The following is a 15,696-nucleotide window of genomic DNA, read 5'->3' on the forward strand; positions in this document are numbered from 1 at the left end:
GCTCCGACTCCTTCTCCCCCAGAGAGGTGACGTTCCACGTCCCCAAAGCCAGCTTCTGTCGCCCGGGTCTGGTCCGTTGATACCCTCTCCTTTCACTGCCACCCTTCTGGCAGCGCACCCGACCCCATCGCTGTTTCCCGTATGTGGTGGGGCTAAAGTTAGTTTGGTATTCAAAATGATTTACAATCATACTACCACCATTAAGAATAGTTTTCAAGCTCTGCTCTATGCAAATGGGCAGAACCTCAGGATCTGCCGTAGACGCAGACTTATCCCACTGAGACATACTGCCTTTGCACAATCAGCTTTTTTATTTGCGACCATCAGGCATTGGAATATGCTTCCAGCTAAGCTTTAAACGTGCACACACTTTCACTGTTTTTCCCATGGTGCAACAGGAATGATATTAGGCAACTAGTCTTTTCAACATTAATTTGACTGTGATTTAGATCATTGCAATCTTATAGTTGTACTGATAAATGTGGTGATATATATTTTCTACATCTGTGCGTAATTGATAGTGTGAGAGACAAATAACTGTTTTAAGCGTTTGTTGATTGTCATGCATGTACCTGTCAAGGGACTGCACATGGAAAATGGCTTTAAACTATAATCTGGCCTAAAGCATATTTTCTCTCTTTGAGATTTATGTATTTTATGCATGATCCTTGTTCAATAAAGACACAAATAAGGGAGGGTCAGGCCTTCCCCACCATGACAAATACTAAATAGGAGTTGCTCCTGTGCCCGCTAAGAGTTTGTTTTGGAGCGATGGGGCTAAGGAGCAATGGTCGCTTGTTTTCGGGGTAACTGACATTAGGAAAAATTGGCTTTCTGTCAAATGGGACATTTTTCCGATTGGGGTTTTTGAAAACTGGTATGGCACCAATGACGCAGTTTTGAATGTTTATGTCTCTGGGAATATGGAGCCCCTCTGTAGCAATTTCTCTCTTTGCCTTCTTTGTTCTCCATACTCAATCAGTCAGTTGTCAGATATACAGTCAGTCCTTCTGACAGTTCCCTCGGCTCTCTGTTGGCATCTGTTACTGGGATCGATTCAAACACGGTTCACACACAGAGGGCCAAACACACCAATTCCTCACATGGTCAATCAATACATATCAACATTCTAACACATGGATACATACAGCTTGTACACATGCAAAGCTCTGCATTACCCAAATCACTGTAAAATAGTAGTCCAGTAAGGCTGTTTCCACAAAACAAAGCAGTTGCATGTCAAGATGGCAGGATACAATTTGAACAGTTTATAATGTGCTACAAGCAAAAGTCTGCTTTTGACTGAAAAATACCATTATAGACCCTTGCATAATACAAGTCCTACTCTACAGTCCTTGTAACTTTAAAACATTTAATGTGAGGAAAGGACAGAAACAAAGTTCTGTTAGTTTTCTATGGAGTTTACATTTTTATTCACTTCAGCTATCATACTCATACAGTATCTGATTTATTTTGAGTGTGAACATTTAATTATGTCTTCCTTCTGATGAACTCTTATTCAAACTTTTCCTTAGCAATTTATTTATTTCATTGAAACTTTACCCAATGCTATTGCTGTGAATACTGTCAAAACATAAAAAGGTTAATGAATGATATTGATAAACAGTGGATATTACTATGAAGGCTTGAATACATTTTACTTAAAAAATGACTTGGAGAATATTGAAATCCATGTAATTAATTGATCTGTGATCCAGGGTTAAAAAAATATATATGTGGAGCTTAATGCCGGACTGTTTGTTTGAGTAACTTTGAAAAGTCTTTGCTTGTTGCCTGGCAACGTCACAATAAACATGGCTTGCAAATGTTTTCAACAAAAAAACTGAGGACGCATATTTTCCAAGACGTTTCCAAAACTTGATAAGAAATGTTTTTTTTAATTAATCGAAAAAGAAGAGCAACAATGGAATCTCTGAGCAGACAGGGATAAACGGCCTTGATAAGTCTGGTGTTCAATGCTCCCCCACTGAGTAGCCCCCCCACCATAAACCCTGCGATGGCTAAGGCACAGCTGTGTTCTTGTTTGCAGCTTGTTTCGGAGTGGTAAAGAGCCTGTGGTGAGTGCGCTCGTCAATAGGTCTGGTGCTCTTCAAACACGGCCCATTGTCTGAACCCCGGCTAATACAAGAAAGAGAACTCGTATTATCCCGTGCACACCTCCCGCTGACTCATTTTTACAAGCATCCGTATAGGCAGCCCCTGTGATTTTCTCCATAGTGATGGCTGCTGCACTGGTTCTGAATTTAAATCACTGATGTCCTGCCAGGGCCATACATCTTCTCAAAGTCAGCCAGCAGTTGGCAACATGCTCCGATGGATGTTGGTGAAGGTGCAGCTCACCAGGCTGCACAGTTGGGGACGTCTGCTCTGTGCTCCATGTGAATGAGTGAAGTAGTGAAGTGTTTTTTTAATGTGACAGATGATTATGCATGCAACATCAAGTGTGTTAACCAAGCACTAAGACACACACATGCATTTGCTTTCATATTCCCATGTCTGATTACTTCTCACATAAAGATACACCAAGGTTCTCTTTGTGTTAAACAATTGATCTGAAGGTAAAGTAAAGTTGAATCCTGTTTGTTAGATTATAACCTTAGATGAAGGTAAGCAACTGTTAAATAGAACTGTTTGACACTTCAGTGACAGTCTTTCCAGCTGTAATATGTGCCTATTCATTTTGCAAAAATATCTTGTGATTCAAAAGGTTGGTTTCAGATTTTTCTTTTCAAATCTTATCACTCTCATTTGTACATTAAGGGTGTTATTGGTCACTGAATTCCATACTGTCTTTGAAACTTCCTGGCTTTGACCGAACATCGGGCAATCATTGCCTTTATTGTAGAGACAGAGTGGAAACGGTTAGACAGAAGGGATAATATGCAGCAAAAGGACCCCAGTCGGATTATAACCCGGTTACTCCTATTGGGGACCAAGACCCAGTACATGGGCTTTGTCCCATGTGTGGGGAGGCCCTTCAGAATACATTTTTGACATCACACTTTTAAAATAACATGCAGGATAGGCCAAACTTTTGAGAGGAAACAATGCTATGTGTGGCCAAAATAACACTTCTTAGAGGGGAACTAGGGGTGTCCATGTAAAAAAAAGTTGAAACCATTTTATCTCCTTGAGAATATTCAAGAACTTCAACAAAAAGTGTTTTCTTTGGTTTGTTAGCAAGAACATTGTGTACACTATACTGCCAAAGGAAAGTCCTCCTAGTTTCAATGAAAGAAAATTGTTTGCTCTAGGACAAATATATCTTGTCCTGAAAACAGAATTCCTTGCAGAAGAACATTCAAAGAATCATGAATTACCCAGGTTCAATGGTCTAAAATAAACTATTCTGGTGTTGCTTTTGTCTTGTAGAGAGTCAGAGTGTGGAGGAGTGCGGGGAGAGGCTGAAGAGGATCCTGGAATGTCCCAGCATCCCTCAGGCCAACCAGCAGCTCCTGGTCCACCTGAGCAGACACCTGGCCCAGGTCAGCCAGCACCACCAGTCGGGCCCCCGTCTGCTGGGACAGGCCCTATCTGATTCCGTCTTCAAGCACTCTCCTCTCAGGTATATATTTTATAAACTTGTTTTGTCAGTTGCATACAACAGATAGCATAGATTCACTCTTCTTATTGGTGTCCAATTAAATCCTCTGGCCGAACAGTTAAAGCGTAGTTCAACAGTTACACTGAACAAAAATATAAATGCAACACTTTTGTTTTTGCTCCCATTTTTCATGAGATGAACTCAAAGATCTAAAACATTTTCTATAAACACAAAATAACCATTTCTCTCAAATATTGTTCACAAATCTGAAAAAATCTGTGATAGTGAGCACTTCTCCTTTGCCGAGATAATCCATCCCACCTCACAGGTGTGGCATATCAAGATGCTGATTAGACAGCATGATTATTGCACAGGTGTGCCTTAGGCTGGCCACAATAAAAGGCCACTCTGAAACGTGCAGTTTTGCTTTATTGGGGGGGGTCTGGGGGGGTCCGAAAACCAGTCAGTATCTGGTGTGACCACCATTTGCCTCACGCAGTGCAACACATCTCCTTCGCATAGAGTTGATCAGGTTGTTGATTGTGGCCTGTGGAATGTTGGTCCACTCCTCTTCAATGGCTGTGCCAAGTTGCTGGATATTGGAAGGAACTGGAACACGCTGTCGTATACGCCGATCCAGAGCATCCCAAACATGCTCAATGGGTGACATGTCCGGTGAGTATGCTGGCCATGCAAGAACTGGGATGTTTTCAGCCTCCAGGAATTGTGTACAGATCCTTGCAACATGGGGCCGTGCAATATCATGCTGCAACATGAGGTGATGGTCGTGGATGAATGGCACAACAATGGGCCTCAGGATCTCGTCACGGTATCTCTGTGCATTCATAATGCCATCAAAATGCATCTGTGTTCGTCGTCCATAACATACGCCTGCCCATACCATAACCCCACCACCACCATGGGCCACTCGATTCACAACATTGACATCAGAAAACCGCTCACCCACACGACGCCACACACGCTGTCTGCCATCTGCCCTGAACAGTGAAAACCGGGATTCATCCGTGAAGAGAACACCTCTCCAATGTGCCAGGCGCCATCGAATGTGAGCATTTGCCCACTCAAGTCGGTTATGACGACGAACCGGAGTCAGGTCGAGACCCCAATGAGGACGACGAGCATGCAGATGAGCTTCCCTGAGACGGTTTCTGACAGTTTGTGCAGAAATTCTTTGGTTATGCAAACCGATTGTTGCAGCAGCTGTCCGAGTGGCTGGTCTCAGACGATCTTGGAGGTGAACATGCTGGATGTGGAGGTCCTGGGCTGGTGTGGTTACACGTGGTCTGCGGTTGTGAGGCCGGTTAGATGTACTGCCAAATTCTCTGAAACGCCTTTGGAGACGGCTTATGGTAGAGAAATGAACATTCAATTCACGGGCAACAGCTCTGGTGGACATTCCTGCTGTCAGCATTCCAAATGCACGCTCCCTCAAAACTTGCAACATCTGTGGCATTGTGCTGTGTGATAAAACTGAACATTGAAAACATCCCAGTTCTTGAATGGCCAACATACTCACCGGACATGTCACCCATTGAGCATGTTTGGGATGCTCTGGATCGGCGTATACGACAGCGTGTTCCAGTTCCTTCCAATATCCAGCAACTTCGCACAGCCATTGAAGAGGAGTGGACCAACTTTCCACAGGCCACAATCAACAACCTGATCAACTCTATGCGAAGGAGATGTGTTGCACTGCGTGAGGCAAATGGTGGTCACACCAGATACTGACTGGTTTTCAGACCCCCCCCAATAAAGCAAAAATGCACGTTTCAGAGTGGCCTTTTATTGTGGCCAGCCTAAGGCACACCTGTGCAATAATCATGCTGTCTAATCAGCATCTTGATATGCCACACCTGTGAGGTGGGATGGATTATCTCGGCAAAGGACAAGTGCTCACTATCACAGATTTTTTCAGATTTGTGAACAATATTTGAGAGAAATGGTTATTTTGTGTATATAGAAAATGTTTTTGATCTTTGAGTTCATCTCATGAAAAATGGGAGCAAAAACAAAAGTGTTGCATTTATATTTGTGTTCAGTGTAATTCTCCTCATGTTTAATCATGGCTCAAGGTAATGCAGGTAACCGTAGCAACAGCACTGAAGCCTTAGGCTCTATAAGCAGTTTACTGTCTGTTGAAACTAACCTAACCATGTGATACCCTAATGATAAAAATGCCTTTTTTTCCTTTGGTACCTGGCCATGGTGAGATTTAAATGCAATGTCATGTAATTTAACATCATAAAACTTTGCAGCATTTTTTTTTAACCCCCAAGCCGTAAATTGTGTTCTATTATATGGACTTTATTATTTTTTATTTTATTTGCTTAATTATCTATTCAAATTAAACCCAGGTGAGCTACGAAACTTCCACTAGGTGCATAGCTGAACACATTTAACAACATTTAAGTAGCAACCTTTCTTTGAACAGCTGGTTTTTGAAATATTTAACTTTGCTGTAACTTTCCCTTTGAAACCTAAATATATCTTATCTTAGAAACATATAATATAATGGTATTTATGATAAAAAGGGTTAAGTTATGATATGGGAATGAGTCAACTTCAAGTCGCATGTGGTAAATAGCTCTTAACACAGTGAATTATAACTATACGTTGTATTTACAGATCCTATAGTATATATATCATATTACCATATTGCTAGATATTGGTGGCCAACTGTGGGAAATGAAGCAGTGTTAAGATTAAAGAGGTTTAGTATCATGCATATAGGAGAAAAGGGAAATCATTTATATATATATTTAAGTTCAAATTTAAATACAAAAAAAATCAAATCGTCTGCTAAATTTCCAAAAATGTTGAGGTTGTACAGTAGGAGAATTTTGAAAAATCTTAGTTCAAGTCAAAAAACTAAAATGTGACAGAAAACCCAAAAGATTAAACTATACAATGTAATTCAATGAAATACAGCTGTGAAATATTATTTTCTCATACCATTTTTTGTGTAAAAAATGAATTCAAATAAGTTATTTTCTTGCAAAGGTCCACCAGCATATGGGTGGAGAGGGTATTTCCCTTTTATCTACATTTGTGAATCCTCTATTGAAAGATCTAAACAACATTTTTGGCAGAATGTGTATATTTGTATTTAAGTCTATCAACAAATCAACCACTGCTCAGTTCCATGAAAAACCTCAGTCAATTTAACAAGATTTTTTTCATCCAAGACAAGGATCTTTATATTTTTATTGTAAAAGATCTACCCTTGCTAACAGAAAAACCAAGAATGATTTGGCTCAGCTGTTATATCAACATCCTGCAGTTTAAGAGCTGGATGTTTGAACACTGAGAGAATGGCATTAACAAGGCTGATGGTATCGTTTCATTTCTCTGTACCCTGCGCAAGTTCGTCTGTGTCTGTTTTTCCAGAAATTACTGAGGAATTTATCCTTGTGATGTTGTGTGCGGTTTAGATATATTGGATTTGGGGAAGCAGTGAAATGAGTCAGAAGCAGTGATTGTTTTCATAGCCTGGTCAATCAATTAATATCTGACGTGCACAACAGGCGGATAAAGATCAAAGTGGTGTATCATAGCATGCTATGCTTTTTCAACCTGATCCCATGTTTGCTTATTTCGTGTGTGGGGAAATGTTGATTAAAGATTCGATTTCCTTCTGCAAGTGTTTAAACAGTCACACACATTCTACCATATGGCAAATATGATGGTGACAAACTGTTGCACTGGGTGAAATGTTTCACACACATTAGTTTATTTATAGACTGTATAAAAACAAGTGTATGTAGTGACCAGGAGGTCAACAATTAGTTTGTGGACTGCAGTTTTGAGGCCTTGTGGCTGTTATCTGGCCTATTTGGATGAGAGGCTGAAGCTGGGCAGTAGAGAGCCCTAGCAGGGTGGGGTACCATTAGAATAACAAACGCTAAGATTTCAGCTAATGCTAGCGCTAAGATAACATCTAACTCTAGTGTTATGTTAATATTCCAATGCTAGCTAATTTGCTTGCTTGGTTAGGCAAGTGCACTTGTTATTAACATTAACTCTGATATTGAGATATGAAATTATTTATTAATTGTACTATGAAATAAATCCAACTCATTAGATTGTTATGTACTAAAAACCCAATGCTGAACGTTGTACTAGTAACTTGTCAATAACACAGAAGACTTGAAAGTAAAGGTTGAGACACTAAACCAATTTGGAAAATGTGTTATGAATTAATAAATAAAATAATTTTCTCATCAACTTCTATACAATCTGACTTGTTCTGTCCTACTCTGCAGGCCATTAAAACCTTACCAGGCTAACTTCCTGCTGTTTATGAGTAAACAGTAGTACTTATTTAAATGGAAAAATGTTAATACAGGACATTGTTCAGTGGCACCTTAAAACATTTGACCTACCGTATGTATTGTTTTTGTCAACAGTGCGGATGTAAACCCAGAGCATCACGTCAGGATTTTGGAGGCTATAATTGCAACAGGAGGTCTCATGGAGATACAGACTGCACCAGGTAGGATAATTGACATGCACACAAATGTTCTCCTTTCCCCATTTACACACACCATACTGTACACAGAAAGTATTCCATTCTTTCTCTTTGCAGCATTTGTGTCTGCTTTGGTATGTAACGGTTAATTCTGTTACAGTATGATACTGTCAATATGATTTCACATGGCTTTAACTCTTGCGTAGCACACAAATGTGGATCATTTCAAATGTTTGTCCTCAGTGCCTGAAGTTTGTTTCTCAAGTGTATTTTCATACATTTCTCACGTTGGGAACATGACATTCCCCGTTGCACCACAAACTGCATTGGAAAACACACATTTGGTTTATGAATTACATGGAAAACATAAACGTCTTACACAAGCTGCTGAGATAAATTGAGTATGAAGCATGAAATAACAGCTTTAACTTAACTCTCTGTTAGTTTGGTTTACATTCTGGATGTACAGAGTTCATGGTAACAATATATGGTGGTTTTGAGATGTTTTTCTTGATGCATTCCTGCTCTGCTGGACCCAGTGTGGCTGCTCTGGTTTAGTGTATATGGACTAAACAGTTTGCACAGTTTCTGCGACATCAGCAATATTTCCCGGAAAGCATAGAAAAATAACATTCTTTCTTAGATGAAAAGTGTGGGTCTAAAAGAGAAAAACTTAATTTGATCAACTCTGGAAGGCTGTATTTAGCTAGGCAACCGAAACATAACCTCAGTTGACCCTTAAGGCCACACCAGGCCGATTTTCGGCATCGATAGATGTCTGGCCGTCGATGAGCGTCCTGTCGCCTTACTCAGATTGGTGTGTCCTGCACTGTTGTGTCTTTTCGGCCGTGCCGACACCTTCCGCCATAGATTCAACATGTTGAATCGGGAGGCTGTTGGCAAAATAAATCAATCTGATTGGCTGTTCAGCTTAGCAAATCAGTGCATGAGAAGCGAAACGGAAGTGAGGGACCCAAACAAACGCAAATCTGAGATTTAATTGAACTCCAGCTCTCGACACAGGTTCGGGAAAGCCCCATGAGCTTCTCGTTGTAGAGTGAAAATGGAACGCACACGCTATTTGTTGTTTGTTTGTATCACGCAGTCTGTTCTTCTTCTCTCGGTGTATCACGCAGTCTGTCTTCCGGTTGTTGCCTCTTTTGAATGACGAATATACACTACCGCCGCCTGCTGGTAAGGAGAGTTATTGCCACTCACGCATGCGCAGTGCGTACGTGCTACTTGGCCGTCGGCTGAAGTCTTTGCGGTGTGTTCCAGTGCGACTGTTGGCCAAGACGCAGGAGACGTGAGGCGACACAAAAATCGGGTCTGTCGGGACGTGTTCTTTGGTGTCAGTTTGGTGTGTCTGGGACTTTCTGCTCATCACAGTGGCAGAATGGTAAACAAGATTTCATCTGGATATAAATTCCCCAAGACAAACGGTAAAAAGCTTGCTGATTTATTGAGGCTTATTGTCTTTTGAGCAAGCCTGGTGAACGTCTGCAAAAACAAAACGCTGTGGACAGATCAATCACGCTCTATGAGGACGATAGAAAGGTCATACAGCAGGTGTGTGGTTGATTGTTAGGGCCACGGCAGTCTGCTGAGGTTGTTTTCTCTGGGTCTGTGTGTGTGTGTGTGTGTGTGTGTGTGTGTGTGTGTGTGTGTGTGTGTGTGTGTGTGTGTGTGTGTGTGGTGTGTGTGTGTGTGTGTGTGTGTGTGTGTGTGTGTGTGTGTGTGTGTGTGTGTGTGTGTGTGTGTGTGTGTGTGTGTGTGTTAGTTTCTACTGGTTTGCTGATGTCAACATTGTTAAGGCCAGGGTCAACATATTGGCTGTAGCTGTGATTATGGTGGCTGCTCAGGTGGCGATAATTCATCGATGATGTTTGAAAAGTTGTTGTACCTCTAAGAAGCTTGTTGTTGTGCTGGTGACATTTTGATTAACCCCTCTTAAAAAATATGTGTTCCTCAAATGAACCCACTATTGTTTGGCTTCTCTAGATCCGTTACCACTGTGATTAATACCTGGAGCATTTTTCTGCCTGAGGTCAAACTGAAATCTGATTGAATATGGTTCCTTAAATGTATAGCCAAGACATCTTAAAGGAACACTCATTCACAAAATTGCCCCTTGACAATCTTCTTTGGAGGTTACAAAAAGATTGTTTTCGAACTAGCTACTGCTGACCTTTAGTTGTCCTTGATCTTATGCTACTTTTGCTTTGGCTTCAGCTTTCAGGTTTGGTGGTGATTACTGTTACTCACTGCAAAGCAATACAGCGGACAAACACAAAGAAAACACACAACAGCCTTATAGAGCCACAAATCAGACTCAACCGTAGGTGGGACTCCTGTGTCAGTTGTTCGATTTTCATTTTTTGTGGGTGACACAAGAAAGGACAGGATGATGTCTGGAGGACAATCAATAATTCATGCTATAAACCTCTGTCCTGCAGTGTGGGGGAGATCAAGGGAATGGAAACATCAGGGGTCTGGGCTGGGCTTTTATATGTGTTCCTGATTCAGAATATCTTTAAAATGAAGCCTGATGGAAAGCACATACAAGACCATTTGAAAAGCTCATTGACTGTTGATTTAAATTGAATTAACCCAGTAATATTTTTGCAAGGATCCCCCGCAGAGCTTCCTGGTGTTGCTTGTGTTTCATAATGTTAGAAATGTCCTCAAAATACATTGTTGGTTATGTTGTGTGTTTGTGAGTGTGTGTGTGTGTGTGTGTGTGTGTGTGTGTGTGTGTGTGTGTGTGTGTGTGTGTGTGTGTGTGTGTGTGTGTGTGTGTGTGTGTGTGTGTGTGTGTGTGTGTGTGTGTGTGTGTGTGTGCTGTTTCAGTTGCCTGGCAGGGTGACTGACTGAGCTTCTCTTTGTTTGATGAATGGATTTAGAGTTACAAATAGAGGGAGGGAGAGAGACAGAGAGCTAAAACAGAGCGGTCAGGTTCATGTGTGAGCATTTTTCTCACCCATTACCTCCCCTACCACCCCTCCATACAGCATTAGTGAAGGTCAAGGGTTAGCACAGTGCCTGTTGGCGGTATGTTAACCCCTAAACAGAGGTTTGGGACTGTGTGTGTGTGTGTGTGTGTGTGTGTGTGTGTGTGTGTGTGTGTGTGTGTGTGTGTGTGTGTGTGTGTGTGTGCATGTGCGTGTGTGTGTGTGCGTATATGTGTGTGTTTGTGAGTGTCTAGATGCCCATTGACCTCTCAGGAGAGGTTCCCTGCAAGCCATGTTCTCCAAATGGAGTCTGAATATATGACCGGCCCTTCTCCACCTGAGTGCTTCAAGCTAAGCACATTGTGTGTGTGTGTGTGTGTGTGTGTGTGTGTGTGTGTGTGTGTGTGTGTGTGTGTGTGTGTGTGTGTGTGTGTGTGTGTGTGTGTGTGTGTGTGTGTGTGTGTGTGTGTGTGTGTGTGTGTGTGTGTGTGTGTGTGTGTGTGTGTGTGTGTGTGCAGCAGCAGCTCTCTGTGTGCACATCACTTGCATGTGAAGCCTCAGTCTAGTCCAGCCGACCTGTCAGCCAGCACGCTAGATTCAGTTGGAAAAAAAGGCAGTATTGTAAAGTCCAAAACACACCCATTCACATTCTGGCCCTCTCGCTCGGCTTTTGTTATGAGCTGTTTTCCTTCCCAGGCACGCAAGACGTGCCCGCAGCTTGGCAGGAATACAACATACTGTACACTAACACACACACACTTACAATTACATTGCACACACTGACTCTTTTTCTGCACTCAAATGCCATGTGTTTGGATGGTAAAGTAGCTGAGGATTTGGTAGTAAAATCTAATGCTCAGAGACTTCATCAGAGAGCTGGCTGCTGGTACTGTCGACTAGGGCTGTGCAATTAATCGTATTTTAATCGCGATTACGATTATGGCTTGCGACGATTATGAAAACAGCATAATTGACAAAATACGATTATTTTGCTGGGTGCGCTTTCGCCCCTCCCTAAAAGCCCACTCGGCCACGTGGGAGTGACTGAGTGTTCAGCGCGAGCAAAGATGTCAGAACAAGAGCAGTAACTCGTTAAAAAGAAGGGTCAAACTATTTCCACTATTTGCAAGTACTTTGGCTTTCAGGAGTCCGACGTGGAGCAAAATAAAGTACAGTGCAGGATTTGTTACCAGGTTGTGTTGGCACCACACGCTAACACAACCAATCTCTTTAATCATCTGAAATACAACCACAAAGTGCAATACGACCGCGCAGTAATACAACAAAAAGCAGATGCCCGCTCGACTTCATCCACCACATCATCACAGTCATCGATTCAGGACGCATTGTACAGAGCAACGGCCTACGCGACGAGCTCGCAGAGACACAGAGATATTACAGGTGCCATTACATTTCACATCGCTAAAGATATGTGCCCAGAATTCTCACGAACTTGGTGTAACATGAGCCAAAACAGTTCGATGCAGATTTTGAAAATAATTGTTCTCATTAGTATCAACCAGGTTCTAAATGAACTAGCCCTAGTAAAAGAAAAGTTCTGTATATGTTTTAAAACACATTTTTAGAGAGTTTTAACGAGTCATTGACCAAATAAATTCATTACCGTAACACATTTTCAATTGATGATAACTAAATATTTGAGTAAATGTTTGGCATTTTATTTTTTAACGTATGCTGCTGTCAATAGTCACAAGTAGTTACATAGTGTAATAATTCAGGTAAATATATAATAATATAATAATTTTAGTTATTAACTTCATTACCGTAACACAATTTTATGTTCCACACATTGACTTTTACTGTGGTGTAAATTGTACAATTGATTGAAAAAAGACAATTTTAAAATATGAACAGACATACCAAACATTTCCTGTACAAAATGAAAATTTGAAGGTTTTCCATATTCCTATCCAAATATTAACTTATTAAGGAAGTGTTATGGTAATGAACAGAGCATGTCGGTAATGAAAAGCTTTTGTTATGGTAATGACCTTACATGGAGAAGAGATATACTATTGCTTTATAAATACTTTCGCTTTACATATATATTCACACACACACAATTTTGAATTGCACCGTTACTTTTATATACTGTCTCTTTGCACACACAATAGACAATAGTAACGTAACGTTTGTTACATGATACATAATCTACCTGTATAAAATCACCGTTGCCGGACACCGCTCCTTGCATGGTCCTTGGAAAATGCGGCAGTGTTTTTCCACTCTAAACTTTTCCAGGGCTCTGTAGAAGTCAAACTGTTCAATGGGTGGTCCTTCAATGCAGATTCAGTCGAGATTTTCTGCTTTTAATCTTGCCCTGCCCTTGGTCTTTATGCGATTTTGAATGCTGAATCCACGTCCGCACCGCACCGTGCTCATTGGAATGACCGAGATTGCAGCCAGGAGCTTTGTGGTTTCAGGTAGGAAGCCAGCATGTTGTGTAGCCATGATCTTCACCAACTCCTGGAAGGAATTTTTGCTGTAGTTTGCATGGACCAGCTCCTTAAAAGGTGACCACTCTGCGCTGCAGGTGTCCGTGTCAACGATAGGTTCCCGTCCCGCTGGGCACAAGTGATCCAGGATGGTCTGCAGCTCATCGCGTCCAAATCGCGCACGTTCAGTGTTGTCCCGTGGCAGACACCATGGGTCAAATATGCGAAAAGCGGCCGATGTCGGGGAAACGATCTTCAATATTCTGGATGAGGGTGTCGAGGAAGCGCTGCCTTACACCATCCACGGCCTGCCGCATCGCCCTGGTGGCCTTTATCTTTTCTCCCTTAAAATACATCTCGCCATTTTTCTCCGCAATGTTGGCCAAGAATTCTTGGAATTTTAGGCCGCCTTCATCTCCAATCTGCATGGCTCACAGCGCATTGATCGTTGAGGTTACAGCAGGCTGAACGTCATCAGTGTCCAGGATGACATGCATTTCTTTAAGCCGTGCTTGCCGAGAGCTGCTGTTGAAGAAGTATCCATAGGTGCTGCCCACCCTCCTCTGGTAGCGCTGGAGGGATGGTATCGCCACAGCAGCCTGCTGGGCACACAAGTTTAGCTTATGTGCAGCGCAGTGTGTGCCACCGATGGCTGGGTTTTCCCTTTTTAAAACGCGCCACGAACCCATTTTCTCTTCCAGTCATAACCGCTGCCCCATCTGTACGGACGCCAGTTATGTCGTTCAGGTCGATGTTGTAATTTTGCAACTGCTCCTTAATGGTTTGCGTTACGGTAGCAGCGTCGCATGCAGTATATTTGTGTTGCACAAGTAGTGGGTTTCTAAGTCACCGTCATTTATTAGGTTAACATATGTGCAAAGAAGCTTTTCCACCGAAATGTCCGTGGACTCGTCAGTCATGAGCCCCTTGAATGTTGAGTTATTTAACTTTGCAATGAAATCCTCCTTCAGCACATTACGACGCACTGCATGTCCTGCACTATGTCATTGTGAGGGCGTTCTCTGAAACTCGCAGTTCTGCCAAGGTTTCACATCCCTGCAGAATGCACAGTTCATTCAAGCTTTTGTTTTTGTGTGTCAGCAACAGTTCTTTTGCCAGGTAATACACGTTCCTCTTGGCCGCAATTACCGCCTTTGATCTGGCACAGACCATTCGATTAACGGCAACTTGAACGTTGTTTCTTCGTAAATGCTGTGCATCTAGCACTGCTTTGTGATCCACCCCCTTTATGTGCATCTCTAAAGTCTTCACCCTGAAGTTGGACGTCCCCGCGGTGAACACGTTTTTTCCCTTACACATAGTGTACAATACATTTTATGACTTTGTTTGTTATAGCACAACCACGGGAACTTCATTTTCCAGGTTCCGACAAACTTCCTTTTGTTGTAGCTGACCGGTTTCTCTTCGTGGCTTACGGGTGTAGAAGTGACATTGTCAGATGGCGTAGGCTCTGGATGGGGTGGGAGGCTAGATGACGACAACTCCGGCCCCGGGGCACCTGCACGGGCGGGGGATGCTGGCGGAGAATAGGATGGCGGCAACTCAGGCTCGGGCTGAGAGCCAACGGCAAGGCTCGCTGGCAGTACACTTTTTTCCGTCACAGGAACCGGCTTTGCTGGCGGCGAAAAAAATCCCACCAGCCTCCTTTGCCCCTCCAACAGAGGGATGTCATTTTCCTTTTTGTCATTTAAACCAGGGGTTCCCAAAGTGTGGGAAGGTGAGCCTCCCCTTAGAGAACATAATCACAGCCGCGCCCCCCCCTCCCAATTATTATTGCTATTATTGTTGTAGTTGCTATAATGCAGGGGTATTCAATTGCATTTCAAAGAGAAAATGTAAGGTGAGAAAATGTCATAAAATGCTGTTTTCGCTACCTTCCTATTTTTTGATTGGCTGAGCGTCACCTCCTTAAAACATTAAACAATAGCTTTTTTAAACCTCTTTATCTTTATGTTTTAAACATGTTGAGGTTAAGGATGGCAGCTTCCTCATACGTTGCACTCGGAGAGAAATAGTTGAGACGGAGATGTCTTTAGCAGCAGGGAGGAGTAACGTTTCACCAATGTTGTGAGGTTTACCTGCCTTAGCTATCCGTAACGCCACTCGGTATGATGCTTCGGTTGCCTTTGTATTCACAGTGCTAAATGTGTCAATGACATTTTTCTGTGACTGCAATTCCTTGAGCTTCCGGTCAAAAAACTCCTGTGGCTTGGT

General features: G+C 42.3%; 1 protein-coding gene across 1 annotated transcript in view; it reads left to right on the forward strand.

The window, feature by feature from the left end:
- The window catches only part of pik3r3b (phosphoinositide-3-kinase, regulatory subunit 3b (gamma)), a 338,567-nt gene that overhangs the window by 166,708 nt on the left and 156,163 nt on the right, over window positions 1-15,696 (forward strand). The window contains exons 6-7 of the mRNA XM_034237528.1: window positions 3,394-3,586; window positions 7,993-8,078. Of these exons, the coding sequence (XP_034093419.1) occupies window positions 3,394-3,586; window positions 7,993-8,078 (279 nt within the window). The remainder of the gene's footprint in view (window positions 1-3,393; window positions 3,587-7,992; window positions 8,079-15,696) is intronic.

This window comes from Gymnodraco acuticeps, unplaced genomic scaffold (genome assembly GCF_902827175.1).
Source record: "Gymnodraco acuticeps unplaced genomic scaffold, fGymAcu1.1, whole genome shotgun sequence".
NCBI classification, from domain to species: Eukaryota; Metazoa; Chordata; class Actinopteri; order Perciformes; family Bathydraconidae; genus Gymnodraco; species Gymnodraco acuticeps.